The sequence below is a fragment of the Lissotriton helveticus genome, chromosome 2_1 (assembly GCF_964261635.1).
Source record: "Lissotriton helveticus chromosome 2_1, aLisHel1.1, whole genome shotgun sequence".
NCBI classification, from domain to species: domain Eukaryota; kingdom Metazoa; phylum Chordata; class Amphibia; order Caudata; family Salamandridae; genus Lissotriton; species Lissotriton helveticus.
In genome coordinates this window covers 1,729,671,717-1,729,693,668 of record NC_136059.1, presented here as the reverse complement: position 1 = coordinate 1,729,693,668, position 21,952 = coordinate 1,729,671,717, and the positions used below count along the sequence as shown (strand labels likewise).

Sequence of the window (21,952 nt, the reverse complement as noted above, 5' to 3'; positions counted from 1 at the left end):
ATTAAATTTGTAATGTCCTAATTTCTTTTAGAGAACTCTGGTGCTCTGGGAAACTTGTTCCGCCTGATATGAATATTCCTATTGGCTATATTCAAGTGCAGGTTCTAGAATGTTTGGTCATAATAACCTAAGAGCAGAAGGAATATGTGAAGTTTCTGTTATTTGTTGATCGTGAGAATGGCCTATTGCTGATGGTCTATTCCTGGTGCTTATGTTGTGGTGACTGGAAGACTGTTAGGTCAGTAAAAGCTTGATTGTTAACCTAAGTATGCAGTAAAGGGTCATGTTTTGGCTTTTCAAAAGTCTGGGTGTCTGAAGAAGTTGTCAATATGTCTGTGGTTGGGTTTTTATTATTAAGCAAAATAGTCTTAGGAAGTGTGAGATAGTGGAGTGAGGAAACAGACTTTAAAATGTTTTTGAGTGCCATTTTCTGGATTTGCACAGTGTTTTTAAGATTATTCTGCTGGGAGCCAGTGAAATTCAGATGGTTATTAGACTAAATAATCTCTTGAGATTAGATTTGGAAGCAGCTTCCTAGGAGCTTGCGTAGTAAGTGGGTTGACTGGAAGTCCAAGGTACCATGCATTATCCTAGTCGAGATGGCATGGTACATTGGTCATAGCAAGCACTCTTAAGTAAAGATGAAGTCCCTTTGTCTGCATTCTAAAAACATACTGTTAACCAGTAGAAATGTATATGTGTAGTATCTTGTCAAAGGGTTAATGTGTAGAACGTATACTGGTGTGGTTCCATGTTCTAGATTCTGTATATTCATAAGAGGCAATAGGAATGTTGGGGGTCATTCTTCTGGGAAAGCTGTTTTGCTGTGGATCCCTAGCAGGGTTTGGAACAAAGTAAATTTACTACTATCTATGCGTATGGACAATGTTATTCTGAGGGCTTAACTACAATATGCTTCTCCTATATCTGTAAAAACCTCTTGAGACGATCTCAATCTCCATATCCTGCCAACTGACAAAAGTTCACAGAGTCCTGGCACGCATCGTTCTGAACCCGATCATGGAACCACAATTAAACAATGCCTTACATGCTAACAGGTCGGAGACATCAACGTGCTGGGTACAGCGCAAAATGCCTCCGCGAGACGCTACATACCACATGGGCCACAGAAACTAGCTGCAGAACATGATGGAACACAGTGTTATCCAACATTTGTCATATTGCCCACTTTGTATGGATATACATAAAGATATATGTACAGTGTGAGCCTCACTAGGAAGGTATGGAGAGCCCATACTGATGGAAAACCATTGGCTCCCCTTGCAGACCCGCTGCATCTCAACATGTTTTTTTTTTAAGCTTCATGATTTGCAGAGTCATACGACCAGCGCCCCAGTTTAGCTAACCACCTCTTGTCTACCCTTGTTGTCCCACATATGTAAACGTCGGCCAGCCAACTATAGAATTTCTCACTCATTTAAAATATTGTTATCAATGTTATTAAATATTTTTTCTCTTGAGTGTAGGTTGCTTTTTTAAACATTGTTGATGCAAGATGAATAAAGCTGTACCTTCTCTAAATATTGTACAAGTAATGACACAATTTTCCTTTTCAGGATCTCTCCTTTGTGATTATGAACTGACGCCGTATCAGTACACCTCAGACCAGAGGGCCTCTGAGCTGTGCCCCAAGCTCCCAGTGCCAAAGAGGTACGGTTGCGGTGCTCACATCTGCTTGTTTTCATAAGACCCTGCCAACTGTAAGTTGCTGTGTGGACGTGAAGTGTTTGTGTAAACGTTTTCTCGCATCATACAACTTGTTTTTGAAGATATGGACCCAGCATTCTGTTTGGTGTAGCTAGGAATTTCCTGGTAGGCACTGAACAGGCTGCTGGTGATTCCAAAAGCAGTATCAGCAAATATCTACCTAGAGTCAGTGCTGTTACTAGGACCATGACCGTACTTCCCTGTTGGGTGGTAGGTAATTTGGGACACAATGTGCCTTGGAAAGTGATTGAGATGGCCATGCACTGTCACTTGGAATCTTGGTTTGTTGTTCTTGTGTCCATGGTGTCACAAGACTTATGGGCACAGCGACAAAAGGATTCCCTCATTTGCTTGGTATCACACACTTAAGAAGCCACAGGAGCAAAATATGTGCTTGTTCGATTCATATTACAGAGGGAGCCACGCAGGTGTCTGTGTCGCCTTCTTAAATCATCAAGTAGGCTGGTGGTGCTAAAATCTGTGCAAATGCCGGTTATGCCTAAGTGGGTGCTTTCTGTAATACAACCTCTAACAAGTTCTCCATCTGCGGCAACCACAAATCTGCTGCTACAAAGCAAATAATCCTTAAAAAAGAATTACAGACCCTTTCCTTCTGACTTCCGTATACCTTTTTTAGGTCTCGCGTGCGAACGCAGCGCATGCGCTGCTTCGCTAGCGAGACTCTATTGTTCCCGCTTTGGTGCTGGAAGGGAGACAAGAGAAGTGCACGCGCGTACAGGAGATGTGCACTCCGTACGAGTGTCCCCGCGTCAACACAGCGCGCGCATGGCGCGCTTTCACTTTCCCTCCCTCCCCTTCAAAACATGAACTCGGCACGCTCCCACCGCGCGCTTGTTCCTCACCTCGTGTGGTTCCCGCGTCCGACCCGTCCGTAAATCTCTTATAAGAGCTCGTTTTAATTAGTCAACAGGGCGAAATTTCTTCAGTCTCTTCTCCCCCATGCAACTAGTGCTTTAAAACTAAGAGAAGCGGGTTGTAAGACGTTGCTGGGGTCTGACACGGTGAAATCTGACCCTTTATCTTCCTTGCTGGAGACACCGGTCTGATCACCTCCGTGTATTAGGCGGCTCCATGGAGACAGAGCGGCCTCTAGTGGCAGCTACAGGTCCTATGTCGGCAGGAAAGAATTCTAGGGAGTGTGGGCTCCTTTTCGAGGAAGCTGAGAGAGGAGCATGACTGCCGGAACGCAGTGACTCTGCCCATCTCACTGCCTGCATGGCCCTAGCCACTGCTTAGACTTCAGCTCGGCCTTAGCGCCTTCACCATGATGATTACTCCCCTTAGCCTGCCCCAAATCATTTTGAATTCTGGGAAGGATTTTTCCTCCCCGTGGCAGTTCTATGCGTTCTCTGCAAAACAGCAAACCTTATCTCATCACTTCATGCTGTGGAGACACAGCGCGGCCGAAATATGCTACCCTTGGTTTCAGTTTAATGACACACCTTCAACTGCCCCCGTTGACTCCACGGAGCCAGCTTGTTTCTTGGGGTGTTACTTAAAGGAAGCTCAAATTCACTCGTTTCTCCTCTTGCATTTCTATGGCAACGCTTCAATTTGTTATTCACGAATTTCACATTTCTAATATACCTCTCATATTCTCTCATTCTCTCGCTCTCTCTCTCTCGCTCCCTCTCTCTCCCCCCCCCCCCACTCTCCTCATCACCATTACTGCAGGTCAAGTAAACTGACTTATGATGTCTCATACGTCTCGATTTCTGTTGCGTGCCTCAATCTCCTTTCACTCAGTGCGCTTTTGCACACACTGTACCCACACCATTTTCTCCTTCGATGAACACCCATGCAACTACACCTCATAATATAGCATTAACCACGGTAGCCAACATAACCCAACAGAAGATGTCATGTACAACTTGAACTTAGACATAGGGCACGTTATAACACTGCACACTGTGCCACCTGAGTCAAGCTAGCCTGGCTGATGGGGAGTGAAACCCCGAAACCGGTCCCAGGATGCCTGTTTTCCGGTGCAGGGAGGACCTGGCTTGGAAGTTTGGGCTGCACTGTTCCCATGAGGCACAGGGTCAAGACTGATTTGCATATGACTGGGTCCAAACTGGGGTGGCAAAGTGAGCTTAAGAACAATGATGGATTCAACCCAGATCTGTGACTGGGGGTGAGAAGTTGAAAAGTTTCATCACTCCGTCCATCATCTTGCTCTGTTTTCTATATCACTGCAAATACCAAGCCGCAAGCCATTTCTCCAAAATTCATTTACCAAATAATACGGCAAAGAGATTACCTTTTATCTCATAAGATATCTCTGCCACACTGTACATGCTCCCTCGCACACAAAACAATCAACCATGAGCTCATTAAACAAACATTTGCAATGCCATAGGTCTCGCATTTACACAAGTCTGAGCTATAGGCATTGTAATTGATAATGCCTTTTATTTATGTTTTAGTTTAAAACATAAATAAAAGGCATTGTCATTTACAATGCCAATAGCTTAAACACGTGTAAATGCGAGCCCTAGTGCATTGCAAATGCTTGTTTTGCAGGTAGGCAATTCACCATGATTTGCTTGTCGATCTGAAGGGTTGTAGTGCTTGAAGGTGAATTTTTGAGGAAGGAGGTGCTCGACTCAGACTGCACCCAAAATATAAATATTCATAGATTTACGTACAATTTGGAATGAAAGGCTATCTTTCCAAGCATCTTTTTCTGCAGGAGTCTCCCAGTGCAAGTCTATTGAAGGATTGACACCATTTTGCTAGCCCCTAACAATATTGTGGTGTGAGGAGTGGATTGATTGGGTCTGCCTCTGCAACTTCTAATCATCCAGCACTACCATACTTTAGACCTGGATGTGCCAGGCCCATAAAAGTAAATCTCACTGATGGTAGCCTTTGCAAAGGTGATTATCATTCCTCCGACTGAACTGTAAACTAAGACAAGGGACCTGTTTCAGTGTAAGGAGACCTCTAATAACAAGCATTGGTAAAGCTACTAGATCTCAGCAATACCCGAGCTATTGACTTTGTCAATGCGAATGTCTTTTAGCTATGTTGTCTAGCAGCACATCTGCTATTTAGCTCCTCTCACAGGACCTTTGGCTTTCCCGTCTGTCGCGAGGTCGCCCGTTTGCGCGGAGAAAGCAAAAGAGGAGATCCTCACTTCCGCATTCAATCCTCGCCCGCTGCAATTACTGGGGTCAGCGGTCTAACGTACCGTGCTTCAGGTTATAAAAATCGATGTAGACCCGGGCGCGCAGCGGTGATCTTTAGACACAGCGAGGTCGGACCCAGATTCTTAAATATTTTAACAATATCCGTTTTCATGTTTTATTACTTATTACTTTTTCTGATTGATGGGGTCTCTTTACTTAACTTTTTGAGCAGCATTATTCTCTTTGCACTCCTTTCACTGGACCTTTGGCTTTCCGGTCTGCCGTGGGCTCGCCCATTTTCATTGAGAAAGCCAAAGGGTAAAAGCCTCACTCCCGCATTTAATATTCGCCTGCTGCCATTACTGAGGTCAGGATATAAAAATCGGAGCAGACCCAAACGCGTGCCGCTGGCGTGTCAAAGGCAAGCCTGTCTGCTCCTGTCCATGCATTGGGCAGCGCCAGACCACCTGCGTCTTTTACAAGGCATACCTAGCCCAGAGAACCCCTTTTGGTATCAACCGGACTGGCAAGAGTAATCTCTGCCAGACCCATAACTGGAACATTAATTCTGATTATTTTAAATGTCAAATTTTACATTTAAGAAAGACCCCTACATCCCATACGGCGCTACCATTCTCATGACAACCCCGGCAGAGTCAACAGAGAGGCTGATCCCAGGGAGGGAGGTTACTTGTATAGGGCTCAACATGAGGACTCTCATTAAAAACAAATATGTGTTTGTTGACTTTATGTGCCAACACAAACCTGACATTATATTCCTCACAGAGACCTTGGCAGAAAATTACTCAGAACCAGATTTTAAAATTGGGAGCCCAGTGAGCTATAACATCGAAAGACTGGATCGAGCAGATAAAAAGGGCGTGGGAATCGCAATTGCCTATCTTAATTTGATCAGAGCTAACTTCCAGCACGTCTTCCCCCTTGATTGTGAAGCACTTAGTTTCAATTTGAAACTGAATAATACTTCAGCTTTTCGGGGACTATTGATATTTCAGCCACCAGGCCCAGGGGCAAGTTAACCCAGTAGATCCAGGACTTTATTGAATCATGTGTCAATTATTCCAGTTTTACTATTGTGGGCAATTTTAACTTTCACTTAGAACTCACAAATAATCGCGACACAAATCACCTGGTGGACAATCTCAAGAGCTTTGACTTAAAGTAGCTAATAGAGAAACCTACCCACCAGGCTAACCACACATTGGAAGAAGTATTCACAAATAATCAAGATGTAAGAGTGGATATGGTCCTGCCCCTAGTATGATCTCAAGGTTCCCCCCAACAACGGCCCCTCACAAATGCACTTAGAACCTTAAGGTGCGACCCTGGAAAAAGCCTAATGTTGACGAGCTGAAGGATACTCTTTCAAACTGGAACCCAGTTTTAGACAAAAACGTGGATATTGCAGCGACCAACTATTCACATTGACTAGAACCAGCAGTTCTTAGACCGGTGGCAGAAAAATTAATAAAGTGTTACAGGAAAAAGCCATCAGCCCCCTGGTACTCACAAGAATTAAAAGCTTTGCAGATGAAATGTAGATCCCAAGAGCGCAGGTGGAGAAGTGAGTATTGTCAAGAGCAAAAGATTAAATATAAAAAACTACTGGCAAAGTGTAAGGAACTAATTAGAGCTGCAAAGTCCAAACACTTCATGGAAAGGATTAGCTCAGCAAAAAATTCCACTGGGGAACTGTTGAAAACCGTCAAGTCTTTGTCAAACTGGTGTAACAGCAACACTTTCAACCCTGACCAATCTTTTTGTGATAAGATGGCGGAATTCTTCCAGAGCAAAGTCGCCTCTATTTTTCAAAACTTTAATCTCACTCAGAAGACCGGGAATATAGGAGGGGTTTCAACCCTGACAGAAGAGCTGGGCCCATTAGAAGTCCATAAGACCCCAGATATTAAAAAAATGTGGAAGTTCATCCCATTCACCGAAGAAAAGTTGATTAATCTTAGTAAGTCCATTAAATCAGGAGCTCCTTCAGACCCCTACCATGCCGGGCAGTTCCCGAGTATATGGAAAAAGGCCTCCATCCTGCCTCTGGTGAAATAACCTTAGTTGGACCCTAAAGAGGCAAAGAGTTACATGCCTATATCTTGCCTCCCCCTTCCAGAAAAGTTATTAGAAAAGGTGATGGATGAGGAAATGTTATCCTTCCTGGATGAAAATCAGCTTCTTGATCCCTCACAGTTCGGTTTCAGATTCAACCACTGTACTGAATCTGCTCTGGTAGTTACATCGGAAGATCTGAAGATGGTGATCGACAAGGGAGGCAAAGCTGCATTGATTTTATTCTATATTTCTGCCGCTTTTGACATGGTCCATCAAATGCTTTTGATAAATCAGCTCCAGTGCTTGTCTTTCAGGACTCCGCTCTGGCTTTGCTGAGCTCGTTTCTAAGTGACAGGCAACAGCTAGTGGAGATGGGAGAAGTTAGTTCTGCTCCTTTCTTTCTCCCCTGTGGGGTGCCTTACGGCTCATCTCTTAGCCCCACACTTTTTTAACATCTGTTACCCCCTTGATCAATCTCATCCGTAACTATGGTCTTGCAGTGTTCTCTTATGCCGATGATACGCAAATTGTGGTATCTATATCACCAGACGTCAAAAAGGAGGCAAATTATTTTCGTAACTGCATGACTCGCGTTGCAAGCTGGATGCAGAGGAATTGCCTAAAGTTGAACTCAGAAAAAACTGAGGTCCTGCTCTTTGGAAGGGACACGACCTTCTGGAACTCGTCATGGTGGCCCTCTGATCTCGGCACGCTGCCAGTGCAAAAAGTGAGAAACCTGGGTGTCATCTTTGACACTAAACTGGGCATCTCAGAACAAATCAAATCACCTCTTCAGGCTTTTTTTTGCTTAGGGTCCTTAAGAAGATCTTCCCATTCATTCCTCAGAACTTACAAAAGACAGTGATGGTAGCACTCGTTAACTCCAAGATTGATTACTGTAATGCCCTATACTTGGCCACCAAGAAACAACAGCTGAAAGAGCATCAATCCTTACAGAATGCAGTGACCGAAATGCTTCTTAAAATTCCTACGTTTGCATTGATCTCCCAGTCGCTGCAAGGCGTGCACTGGCTACTTGTCAGGAAGAGGATCATCTTCAAGGCACTTTGCCTGGTACATAAAGCGCTTCACCGGGCTGGTCCTGTCTACTTTCAGAATCTGTTTACTTGGTACACCCCCAATAGGCACTTAAGATCCGGCGCAGCTAAAATGATAATTGTCCTCAGAATAAATAAAGCAAGATGGGGTGGAAGGACGTTCTCTATTTGTGCGTGGAAAGTCTGGAATTCTCTACCTTTAACTCTACACTGCCAACCCAGCTTTTGAGCATTCAGGAAGCAATTGAAGACCAGGCTCTTTACTGAATCTTTTAGTTAAGTGCAGTCGCCCAGCTCCTGCTTTACTGCTTCTTATTTGACGTCTAACCGCCAGCGTTAAGACACCCTGGGGTATTTGTGTGCTATATTTATTTATTTATTTATTTATTTGAAGGTTTTATATAGCGCGAACAAGGACCTTGCGGGTATTAGAGCGCTTTACAAGGTAAATATCGCAGATACATGGGCATATGGTAAGTAACCTACAGTTCCATAAAAATCACGGATAATAGAATCAACCTATCGCAGATACATAGACATATGGCCAATGATGTGTAGTTACATACAAATCAAGCATAGTATAATCACAGTATATAAAACTAATTTACATTACATTACCTGTACGCGCGCATGCATTTTAGTGGTATGTGTGTATGTGTATAGGGGAGACTATGGCAAGACGGAGGACGGAACGAGTGCTCCAATACCATCGGATCATACAAAGAAATAAAAGCAGCAACAACAAGGGAGGCAGTGGGGGGATGGGTCAAGCAGGGAAGCAGAAGGCGATGGGGAGATGGGCTAGCAATGACCAGAGAGGGCAGGAAGAAGCAACAATGAAGGAATAAAAAAATGCTTTAATTGAAGCAGGATCAGCGGCAAAAAGAATGTGTCATTGTGGGATGTAACTGGTGAGCACTTAAAGAGCTCCAATACCTTTGGCACGTGTTTGTACTATGGCAAGACGGACCATGCAAAAAAATTCATTAACAAGTGTTGTTCGTGTTTTAACACCTTTCTAAGAAGTGCATTCGTTTATGTACACGTACATAAATTTTAGTGGTATGTGTACTAGGGAGATGATCTGAAAACAAAAGAACTCCTATGGAGTGCTTGAAAACCAAGAAAAAATAGCTTTGTAAACAGGTAGCAGTGTATGGAGTCATGTACTTGGTTCATGCACTATGGGGGAGCAAAACACAAGAGGGCATGACGCCCGCACGCCCTGTCTAATGGCATCAAAGAAAATGAGTCACTCTAAAGTTTACCAATGGTAGGAGATTGGCGGCCTGTAGGTGCACAGGTAGAACCCAAGACGTTTCTTCGAGACAGCATATCTAGCAGAGACCTAAAAACAATAGATTCCGCACAGGGGAAACCTACCGTCTTTACCAATGCTTGTTGTGTTTAGAAATTGGAAGATTAAGTGGTTTATCCGTAATCACAAAATGTGGAACTGACGCAGAAGCTAAGAAGATGATGTGGGGTAGGGGCCAGAGCGGCTGACTAGGGAGCTGGTAAACTGGTTTTAAGTTTCGACATCTGCTTAACATTCTAGATTTTAGGCAAATCACTTAATCTCCTTGTGCCTACAAAAATGAATGTCTTTTTTTTATTTATTTAAAGGAAAATGTGCTAATGTAAAGCACTCCAATAGGTGGTGTTGGCACTATAAAAACTGTACCAAAAAAGTAACTAGTGCTAATATAAAGTGCTTCACTACCTTTGGGTGGTGTTGAGGCTATGTAAAACTGCACAAAAAACAAAGAATCACAGTGTTAGCCTGGATTACAGTAGCGAACATGAGGAAATACATTGTATCAGCACCCACATTATAAGGATTACTTTTGCCATGGACACTGAGGACATCAAGACTAAGCCTGGTTCATTTGAAGAGAATTCAAGTTAAGCAACAATGTTCCACAGAAACACTTCACCAGTGAATGCAGAAAAAGTGAGAAAGTGTCCCAACGGGACAATTTAAAGAAATAGAGTCCAGCCCTATGAAATGAGCAGCAACAAGGTGAGACGCAAACAGTTAAATCATTTCGCACAAGAGAAACGTGTCTATGCAATTACAGCATGCATGCCAGGGACAAATGGTGACAGATATGAAACAGATAATGGAAAGCCCACAGATTAAGCAGAACATGTCTCTTCAAGACCGCATGCGCTGTCTGCCCGAGACCTAAAAAAGAAAAATGTTGGCTGGCGTTTACTGCTTGCCTGTTAAGTATTTGCTGACTGCAGAGGATTAGTTTATTTTTTTTACGACGGAGTGGTAATCGCATTAAGGATTATGCTTCAGGAAGCCTTAAATGTCGTCCAGGCTATAAAATAACACTCATCGCCTCTCAGTATGGCCACAAACCAGTATGCATGCTTTTATTACCATTACTGGCAAAGAAAAATGTTGTTACAGCCGGGTTCGGTTTATCAGTAACACCTTGTTTACCAGAAAAGCTACAGAAGCATGTTGCAGTTATGTCACACTGCAGAATGGAATGCACAGAATGTTGCCGCCCTATCCTAGGTGAAGGGTGTAAGACAATGGGTTAAAAAGGCTGGTTAACAAGATAATAAGGATATTGGGCAGGTCCTGATATACTCCAGCAACTAGCTTTTTGCGTTCCTACTTTTTTCTTTTACTTTGCCTAGTTTGTGATCACAAGATCTCTGCTACTTGGTTATAGGGTTATTCCTTTACATGTGCCAGTAGGTTATGGAAACCACAGCTGCTGCCTCTCCGTGTATAAATGTAAGAGCTGTTAATTGGGATCAGAAAATATGCTCCACAGCTCTTGGTTCATTCCCGCGTATTTCTGTCATCTGATTCACAGATCTGAAGTTCTTAAGATTGTGTCGAACAACATATCTTGCCATGGTAAATGTCAGGCGCATACATTTATTTTTAACTGTGTTCTTCTGTATGCACTGAATATACTTGTATTCAGGTTTTGTAACCTTGATATTCCTCCATTAGTGCTTTCAGTGAATGTCATGATTTCAGAGAGAAGGCTACAGACAGGAATATGTGAAAGGCAGTTCCTGGGCCTACCAGCTAAACCCCGCCACCCACTCTAAAGTACACGAGCACTAGAGTATTTGGTACACTTAATTAGCACCCCAACCTCATTTAGCTTCATGTTTATTATGGAAACCCAATCAAAATGTATGGACGTATAAACAAGAACACACTTATTGGAGACTTCTCATAAAATCTTCCCCAAAACAATTGTTTTCTTGTTGCAAGAAGCGATTGGCTGACTTACTCTCAGTCATACTTGTGAGACAATCCTACAAACACTTTTTAAGGTGCCTGTCAGGCAGCCCGTGGGAGTTTGGGATAAGATACTTCCTGTTGGACCTGGCCCTCTCTGTAGGGTCACCCCCAAACGTTTTGCCTACACCCCTCCTGTTTTTGGATATGTTTTTGTTGGCTTTAGGACTCTGTGCACTTTTACCACTGCTAACCAGTGCTAATGTGCTTTTTTTCTCTCTCCTTTGAATATGGTAAATTTGTCTTGCACCCAATTGGCAGATTTAGTTTACTTGCAAGTCCCTCGTGAAGTGGTATGCCATACACCCAGGGCTGGTAAAGTAAATGCTTCGAGTGGGCCTGCAGCATCTATTTTGCCACCCACTTAAGTAATCTTTTATTTTATTCTAAGGGCCTGCCATTGCAGCCTTTGTGTGCAGTTTTAAGCTGCCATTTCGACCGGGAAAAATAACCATTTTGCCAGGCCTAAGCCTTCGTTTTTAATACATATGTCATCCCTAGGGTAGGCCCTATACAGGAAATCACAATACTCAATATGCCATTTTTCGAAATGTTGCATTTTCCTGTCCTAAGCATTTGGTGCCTGAAACCTGGGTCACATGCCTCGATGTAGTTGGTAGTTGGCCTTTGTGTATTCCTTCCAGACAGTTACACAATAGAGGGACTGTGTGTATGCAGGATAGCCCATCCAAGGCAGGATGTGGGGGTGGTGGGCAGAGCTGTCACCTACCACACATGAACTTCTCAAAGGCACTGCCCCAGCAAACTCACAGAGAACTTCGAACTAGACTATTATGCTCTCAAACAGACTGGGACCGGGGCAGGGAGGAAGGGCATTCTAGACACTTCTGTGTATATGTTGTAGGGAGAATTCCAGAAAGAAGTTCCACTTCAAAAATTTATAAAAAATGGGACCCTCAGACCCACTCTTCAGTACACTCCTGGACCTGTGGGTACTACAGAAGGACTGCCTTGCTGCCAGATGACTGCCATGCTGTCTTAGAAGGAAGTCCGGACCGGCTTCCTTCATCCCAGTCTACATGAGTGACTCCAAGGACTAGTCAGCTAGCCTCCTGGTCCTAGTTACAGGGACACAAAAAGCTACCAGTGGGTTAAGCACAGGATCATTTAGTGACTGTGGTTCGCCCTGGTGAGGATTGTGGCTGTTGCTTGAGAAGGGCTCACACCCTCCTCAACCAACAACCCAGTTTCTCACACTTTCCTATGGTAAGGTGCTGGTGCTGAGCCTGTTCATTCTGCAGGAAGAACACAGACCTCACTGACAAGTTCTACAAAGACAAGAAGAGGGAGATTGTATGCCTTTTCCCTCAGAGTAATAAGAATTGAACTCTGGGAGAGAGCAAAAACAAAATCATTGGATATCGTGAATTTACAGCACAGTAAGCTAGGCTTGTGCTCAGGATTAATGTGCAGAAGGTACGGGATTTACAGATTATGTGGGCCCACACTTACTGTCCTGTATATAGGACTAGTTGCCCGTCCTGATGTTGTCCGGGTATGACAGACATGTCTGCAATTAGAATGCGCCCCAGCGATATGTGCAGGCGCCGACGCGTGTGTACCTGCTCTGAAGTTCTGCCTCACAGTCTGCCCCAGCGATATGTGCCTCTTGCCGTCCTGCCGCGCATATCATGCCTGGGCTCTGCATCCACAACACGGCGTGATGCACTGAGACGCCACACGCCACGTCAGTGTCACCCGACGGCGTACTCAGCCGCCGCGATAGAACGCTATTCACACGCTCCAAACGTCACCCGACGGCGTACTCAGCCGCCGTGATAGAACGCTATTCACACACTCCAAACGTACGCACACGCAGGCTTCCAACGGACTATTTTGTCACACAACGTGCTTTGTCCCCTCCAAAAGTATATGTTGCGCCGGTGTATATCCTATGTCCATCTGCTTTGCCGCACCTTTCCAAGGCTGCATGCGGCGCTCCGGTTGGCGCTGTGGTTCCGGAGCTTACCCGCCTCAAAGGTTTGGTCTCTCTCTTTATTATATTAGTATGGATATCGGTGAGCAGGAAGCAGCCTCCACTGCGTCGCTTGTTAAGCTCCTACAAACCTCTTGGAAAACACCTTCTGTGCTGGATTCACTCCCTTCCTAAGGAACACAGTGAACCTTTGTTTCAACATATTATTCAGAATATGAGAATGAATTGAAATACACATTTTAAACACAAAAAAGAAGCAACTGAGGGGAAATGTTTTGCACTGGGATGAGAAGCACTTCACGTTTAGCGCTTTCCAGGTTAATGACATTTCAAGATCCTCGGAGTATGGCTTCTGTCTTCCTTGGAATTTGAGGACTATCTACAAAGAGTGGTTGGAAGTGGCAATGTTATGGTGGGCGTGGCTTGGACGGCAATGTGGACGGTCGTCTGAGTCCACTCGCTCCGCACCCCTGAGGCGAACTACGGCCATAACCACCCGCCAAACAAGTTTGTTCTGACCAAAAGAACGAGTTTCGCACATGGGAAGAGCAAGGCTACAAGCGGAATGAAGAATCGCGGGAAAGGGAACAGTGCTAACCGAGAGATCTGACCTCGAAGCCCCCGGACCCCAGCAAGACGAGCGGACCACAAAATGGCGGCCAGCGAGTAAAGAAAGAAAAGAAACCCCACTGCGGACACCGAACAGAGACAAGGGGAGAGAAGGACAGGAGGCTAGCCAGGTACCAACACCCCCCACCGGGCTCCCACAGCACAACAGCCGGCAAGTACGAGCGTGGGAGATGGGAGAGGCAGAGGGGAGGGAGAGCGACTGGAAACGGAGGAGCAACGGGGCTGGCGCGTGAGCGGAGAGCTCACCGGAAGGCTCACGGAGAGGCTCGCTGAGCAGAGCGAGGGCCCCAAGCCGGCAGTTGATCTACCAGCGCATTAAAAACACCATCAGAGCGAAGACCGGCGAAAGCGAAACCAACCTCGCGCTAGGGCGCCGCCATTACCGGAAACAGGGAAGCAAGTAAACAGCTAGCGCCGGAAGTGGAGAACGCCCAAGGGGATAAGGGAGCACGGAGAGGAGCTCCGTGCGCCGCCTCCATGCTCAGCAGCCCAGCGTAAACAGCAAGCTAACCGCTAAGGGCGAGAGGGGACAGCGCGGAGGCAGGGAAGCGAAGAAAGGTCACCGCACGGGCACGCCAAAAGTAGGCCCGACCACAGAAGGAAACAGCGCTGGGAGAGTCCAGCGAAGGAGGGGGGACGTGCAAGGGGCAGGGACTGGAGGCACGCTGAGAGGAAGGTGCGCCAATTGACCAAGGCAAGCGAACACACGAACACGCGCTTGCGGTCGCACGCCGCCCTGGCCCACCAGTAACCAGCCCCCAAGAGCAAGAGGTCGGACAGTCAAGTGCCACAAACAGCCTACAGAGCCATGAGCAAATAGCCCAGAGCCAAGCAGAGGGAGGACCTGCGTCTCGATAAGGGCAGCCGGCTCTGGCTGCGAACGAGACGAAGCACACGCTGGCAGGACCAAAGGCCAAGACACGAAAAAGGCACATCAGAGAACCAAGTAGGTATAGAACCCACGCAGCGGACCACCCCCCAGGACAACCCCAACGATCAACCCAACCTACGCTCAAAAAGAAGGGCGCCTGGGCAGCATCTTATCGAGAAGAGGGATCGGAACAATGGCTAACAACGAAGGCAAAACAGCAGGGGACCCGAAAAAAGCAAAGAAAGAGACCCCGGACTCCCCTTTGAAGACAAAATGCGAAACAACAACCCTAGAGACAATCCTCAGGAAGATTAACGAAGGGAACGCAGTGACTAAGGAAACCAAACTAAAGATAGACAACATGCATCTCGAACTGGCAGCAATCAGGGCCGACCTGCATAGCACCAACATGAGAATGGAAGCAGCAGAAGGCCGCATCAGCTCCGTGGAGGATGTAACCGCAGAGAACTCCAAAGTAATAGCGGAATGTCAAAAAGCCACGAAAGCCATACAAAGACAACTTGCGGAGCAGGATGACAGGGCCAGAAGAGGCAATGTGAGGATCCTAGGAGTGCCAGAAGGAATGGAGGATACAGCGGGCTCGTGTGCAAACATGCTTGAAGACATGATCCCAAGCTAACAGGTATAAGCTTTGACAGGAGGTTTGAAGTGTAAAAGGCGTACAGAGTGCCGGCAGGGAAACCAACAACGGGAAAGGGTCCCAGACCTATAATATGCAACCCACTGCGAACATCCCACACCGATGCCATCTTCGCTTTTGCCAGGAAGAATCAGAACCTGACATGGGTGGGCAGCAAGATCGTACTGACCCAAGACTACTCAAAACAAACGGTCGAGACTAGGAAAGGCTTCCTAGCTCTCAGGGAGGCACTGCGCAAAAAGGGCATCAGTTTCAGTTTTGCAGGCCCGGCCTGTTTCAGGATTACAGACAAACTGAGAACAATGACATTTGAGAACCCAGAAGACCTGAGACGCTACATGCAAAAGCCACCGACGGAAGAGATGGATACAAAACCCCCAGGAGCAGCCAAAAGAAGTGCCTCACCGGACGCTGCTGCCCAGTCGGAGTAAAGACCGCCCGGAACAACAAGACAAAATGACTACCTCAGGCGAGCAACTCTCCCAAGTGACGGCCACCGCACGGACGGTACACTAAGTAGCAGCACAGCTGATCCCTGGCCTGTCGTCACTAAGAGAGAAGCCTGCCGCCAAAACAGCAACGTTTACATGCTTGGAAGAATCTACCTCAATAGTGAGAAAGACCAAACGAGAACATCCAATCCAACAAGAAGGACGCTTTTTTCTTTTCCTCATTCAGAACTCTACCATGGACAACGCACAAACTCTACCTCAGGGAGGTTGCGGAGCAAAAGGAACTTTGTCGTCGCACCCTCACTCAGCAAGTAAGGGGGGGAGGGGGAGGGAGGGGAAGGGGTGCACACAGAGGGCAGGGGGGGCGGGGAGCACACACATGGGGTCACTCTTCTTTTCTATCTCTACCACTCTATCTTTCATTCTTCCACACTTTCAACTAGGAGCAGCAAGCACAGGCACAAGCACAACAGTGCACAAGCTAGCCAAAGAGTAGGGAGAGGGAGCCACTGGGCCCCACGGTTTCCAAGGCCACACAGATCGCCAAAGACACGCCATTACAGAAGACACACAACCCGCATACCAACCTCTCAACTGATATCAAGATAGTATCCTTAAACGTTAAAGGCCTCAACAGCCCAGTGAAAAGAAGGAAAGTACTAGAATACCTGAGGAAACTCAAAAGCGATATTTACGTATTGCAAGAAACAAGATTAGAATCAGAGGATATTGAGCGCCTCAAGACTAGCTGGATAGGCGAAGTATGGGGGTCAGCAGCACAGAACATAAAGAACGGGGTGGTCACTTTCACAAGTAAGAAGTCAAAGCTAACACTAGTGAACACGCAGGCAGACACAGAAGGCAGAATTTTAGTAACGAGTCTAAGGAGAGCCGGAGAAACGATACACGTGGCCAATATATACGGTCCCAACACCGAAGACAGGGACTTCTGGGACAAGGTAGGAGCACAGCTACACACCCTGCCACTAGGAGAGCTCCTGGTGGTTGCAGGAGATATGAACCAGGTCCTGGACCCAGCCATTGACAAGCACCCGCACAGACAGAGCCATAGGTCACACAAGGGGAACATCCTGAAAAACCTCTGCTCCAAACTCAACCTCAGGGACCCATGGCGTCTCCAAAACCCGGACGCCAGAGAGTACACTTTCTACTCGACCCCTCACAACTCCTACAGCAGGATAGATCACATCCTCATATCTGACACGCACACCCACCTCATAGACCACACGGAAATCGGCCCCCGGAGCATCTCAGATCACTCACACATAAGCCTGACCCTATCAGGGAAACACAATGAGAAGCCGACCCGCAGATGGCGCTTTGACGACAATCTGCTTAGCGACACCTCAACCAGGGCGGAGATAGAAACAGCGATAAAAGAATACCTGGCAATTAATGACACCCCCGAGACAGACAGAGACCTACTATGGGATGCCTTAAAGGCCACCGTCAGAGGGACAGTCATGGGCATAAAAGGGAGGATAAACAAAGACAGGAACAAAAAAATCGCCGAACTGGAAAAAGAAATTAAAAACCTAGAAAACGGCCACATAGCTAACCTTGAGGACAGGAACACCCTCACAAACCTAACCAAACGCAAATACGAACTAAACAAAATCCTGAGTGAGAGGGCAGGCACCTGGATAAATAAATACAAAGGTATCAAACTGTGTACAGCAAACAAAGCAGGGAAAAACCTGGCATCTTACCTCAAAGGGAAACAGAAACAGCATTCAATAGAGGCCATCAAAGACCAGAACAATAAATCCCAGACTGCAAACAAAGAGATCCTGGAGGTTTTCAAAGACTTCTATGAGGAACTCTACACAAGGTATGAAACCCTACGGGGGGATGGGGGCAAAGAACTCCTAGCAAGCATAGCCACACCAACGCTATCAGATAAGGAGCGAGACACCCTAGAACTGAACATAACAGAGGATGAGATAGGGAGAGCCACAGCGAGTCTCAAGGACAACAAGGCACCAGGACCAGACGGCTTCACGGCCGGCTTCTACAAGCAGTACCTACACATTCTTAGACCCACAATGAAGGAGGTATACACAAAATGTGTCCAGCAAGGACGCATGACCCCGACCATCGCGGAAGCCAATATAATAGTAATACCGAAGGAGGGTAAAGACACAAACGAAGCAAAGAACTTCAGACCAATCTCACTCATCAACGTAGACTGTAAAATCTATGCCAAAATTCTAGCAACCAGACTAAACGCTTACCTACCCAAGCTCATACACTGCTCACAAGTAGGGTACCTTAGGAACAGAATGTCCCATGACAACACAAGACTGCTATGCCACATAATAAATCACTCCTCCAAGAGCAGCAACGCAGCGGTCATGATAGCCCTTGACGCTGAGAAAGCTTTCGACAGAGTGTCCTGGCCCTTCCTAGACCAGTGCATGCTGAAATTCGGGTTTGGACCCAACTATAGGAAGATGGTGATGGCCCTCTACAATGCCCCCAAAGCACGAGTCGTACTAAACGGAGGGACTTCACAAATACTCCATCTAGGCAGGGGGACCAGACAAGGGTGCCCACTATCGCCAGCCCTGTTCCTGTTAGCAATAGAACCCCTCCTAAACATGATTAGAGCCAATACAGACTTAAAGGGTATACCAGTAGAGGGAGAAACTTTCAAGCTAGCGGCATATGCAGACGATGTGCTAATAATCACCGAAGACCCAGAAAAATCAATCAAGGCACTGATGGAAACGATAGAGCAATACGCCCAGGTCTCGGGATATAAACTAAACAGGGACAAATCCGAGTGTAAGCCTCTGAACGTTCACACCACTAAGACGGTACTAAGCCAGTCTGGCCTAACCTGGCAACAGAAACCCATCAAATACCTTGGCCTCCTCTTCGAAAGAGATCTTAGATCTACACTAGAACACAATGAACAAGCCATACTACACAAAATAAAGGAGAGAGTGGAGGGCTGGTCTCCCAAATTCACCACGTGGTGGGGCAGAGTAGAAACGATTAAAATGATGCTCACACCAATGGTGAATTACATGCTGAACATGCTACCATTGATAAATACAGAAGTCTTCCACAAGAGACTAGACAAAATGCTGAATACCTTTCTGTGGAGGGGGAAAAAGCCCAGAATAAGCCTAAACAAGCTCAGGCTGACAAAAGACCAGGGAGGCCTAAACATTACGAACTTCAGAAGATTCCAAACAGCGTGCATAGCAAGACAGGGTCTATACTGGCTTGCACCAAGCACAGAATATACTCCGGCGTGGCTTAACACTGGAGAGCGAACTACTGAAAGGAATGAACCCCATCGCCCTACTTACAGCCACCCGCCACCCAGCAACCAAAGAAAACCCCATCCTAAGCAGCACAAAGAAAGCTCTCCTAGGCATAGACAAGCTAATGGGGACAAGCATAAAAAAAAAGTTTTGAATCCATATGGTTCAACCCCAATATAAAATACAGGGACAAGACTTTAAACATGCACACATGGTATAAACACGGCATCACAACGACTAGCGACCTACTGAAACAAGGCACAAACGCAACCTTCGACACACTCAAGGTTGAACACAATCTAGAGAGCATATAGTTGCACAACTTCCTGAAGATTAAGGTAGCTATAAGGAAGGCAAACCTGAACGGACTAACACCATCTCTCATACAATATGCCATTAACCTCAACAAATTAGGACACCAAGTCGCACACCTCTACAAAGCCCTATGCCCAAAATCCACCAAACTGAACGATAAGGTCAACACGTACTGGGTCACACTAGTGGGCAGAGCACTGAGTGAGAAGGAAAGGGCGGAGCTATGGAGGTCCACCTCCAGGGGAAAGGTGACCGCAACTCTAAACCAGACTAAATTCTGGCTCATACACAAGGCATACTGGACCCCCGCCCGCCTGTCATCCATGGGTATCCGCGACAGCGATTGCTGCTGGAACTGTAACAAAGAAAAGGGAGACCTTGCACACCTACTCTTCCACTGCTCCAAAGTTAGAACCTTCTGGAACACAATAGAAACACTGATAAACGAGATCAGAGGGGCCACCATGCAACTAGACTTTCACAGCCTGGCACTGGGGTTCACATCCCCCTCAATAACAACCAAAGAAGACCGCGACCTCACAGATCTTCTGCTGACAGCAGCAGTTAAAACAGTTCTGTACAATTGGAAAGACACAGGGAAAGCCACACCTAAAGCATGGCTCAACTGGGTCACTTTCCTAAGGGGGGCGGACACCATCACAGCGAAACACTCACCCAAAACACACAGGCAGTCAAGCATGTGGGAGTCCCTAGACAATTACCTCTCATCACACAAACCACCATAGGCAGCAATGTCAGCCACCCACTAACAGCAGCCGTGCAGCAGACCTCCAGATAAGGCACACACCAGGGAAGCGCAACGCTCCTCCTCTTCTTCTTCTATCTCCTCTATCTATCTCTTCCGCTTGCGGCTGGGGTGTGGGACAGAGAAGGACAATCAATGCAACTTGGGGACGGGGAACAGAAGGACAAGCCGCGCTCGAACGACGGGATTTGGACGAACTCCAATGAGACTGGAAGCAGGGAACGAACAAGTCCACCTCCGCCCAACCCCCCCCCCCCTCGCGGGCGTTTTCCTTCTTCCTTTTCTCTTTTTTTTTCACCCATGTATATGTTATGCTCCATGTAAATATATATTTTTTCTACAATAAAAAATTACGGAAATAAAAAAAAAAGGAAGTGACAATGTTATCAGCACAATACATAGATGAGTGAATATGGCTATGCTAGTTTATTAAGGGTTGCTGGGAGTCCGAATATTGTAGGGCATTGCAGATTCTGTTGTAGACTCATGGATGTCTGAGGGGAGCATGCTCACAAGGTTAGGTGCAGAACCCACCAGAGAACAAGGCTCTAATCTCTGGCCTCCATAATGATCATGATCGTTAACGTGGAGTGCTGGTGCTACCCACCTTATGCACTACTCCGCTTATGCACCTTATACATAACTGGACCGCTGTGATTTACATGAGTGATAACACAGCATGCAGCTCATTCGCGTCAGGGTCATTTGTTGCACTGCTCATTAAGGTGAAGCACCACATGGCTCTCAAGTCTTTTTTCCCTCAGTTTTGTTAGAATAAAATACTTTGTGCCAGCCTCTCAAAAGCAGGCCATATAATATGCAATGCAAACTCTACAGCATAGAACAGTTATTTACATACCAAAATAAGTTACAGGCGCTAAAACGATTTGACTCCGTCGTGAAAGTTGTATTATAGCCCCACTTGAGCGCTCAGAATCTAGGAAATGGGCATCACACTTATACGAGTAATGCAATATAATTCAACATAGATTGAAATCAGAAATAGGGGGCAATTTTCAAGCATTCAAAGTCTTCGAGAGACAGCCGTCTGTGCTCTGCCATGTTCACCATGCAGATTTCCGGCAGCCGGAAGCTGGCTCCCAGATGTCTGCATGCTGAACACGGCAGAGCACGGACGGCCGTCTCCCAAGACACTGGATGCTTGATGCAGTGCTGCTGTAGCCTTTCATCATTTTGAGGTGTGTCATTTGAGTGACGCTGAGATAGGCAGTCTATAACTAAAAATGATTGACGGTGTGTGTGGTCGGTGCTAAACTCACTACTTCAGAGCTTAGTGTCAATGGTTGCATTCTAACCTGTGATGATCCTGTCATATGTTTCCAAGTAGACTGTTGCTCTCCTTTCCTTCCTATCCAAATGAGAGGTGAGCGGGTGGCTGTAGTTTGGCCCCCCCCCTTCGATTTCCTGTCAATACCTGCATTTCTCTGAACATGTGCCTGGTTCCCAGTTTTCCCACAGTGCATCTCCCTCTGCAAATGAATGCTTCAGCCAAGGGCTTTCTCAGAAGGAGGTGGGGAGGGTGCGGGCCATAATTCGCAGTGTTCAAGTTCAAGTTCAGAGATTTGTATAGCGCACTACTCACCCAGAGGGTCTCAAGGCGCTTCAGTGAGGGTGGGTGTATCATATATTGAAAAGCCAGGTTTTTAGCTGCTTTCTGAAGGAGAGGTGGTTCTGTCTGAGGCGGAG

General features: G+C 46.4%; 1 protein-coding gene across 2 annotated transcripts in view; it reads left to right on the top strand.

Annotated features, from left to right (window-relative positions):
- SLC44A1 (solute carrier family 44 member 1) overlaps positions 1 to 21,952 on the top strand; it is a 521,394-nt gene that overhangs the window by 398,327 nt on the left and 101,115 nt on the right. For both annotated transcript variants that reach the window (XM_078676674.1, XM_078676673.1), the window contains exon 5: positions 1,578 to 1,671. In XM_078676674.1, the coding sequence (XP_078532800.1) occupies positions 1,578 to 1,671 (94 nt within the window). The remainder of the gene's footprint in view (positions 1 to 1,577; positions 1,672 to 21,952) is intronic.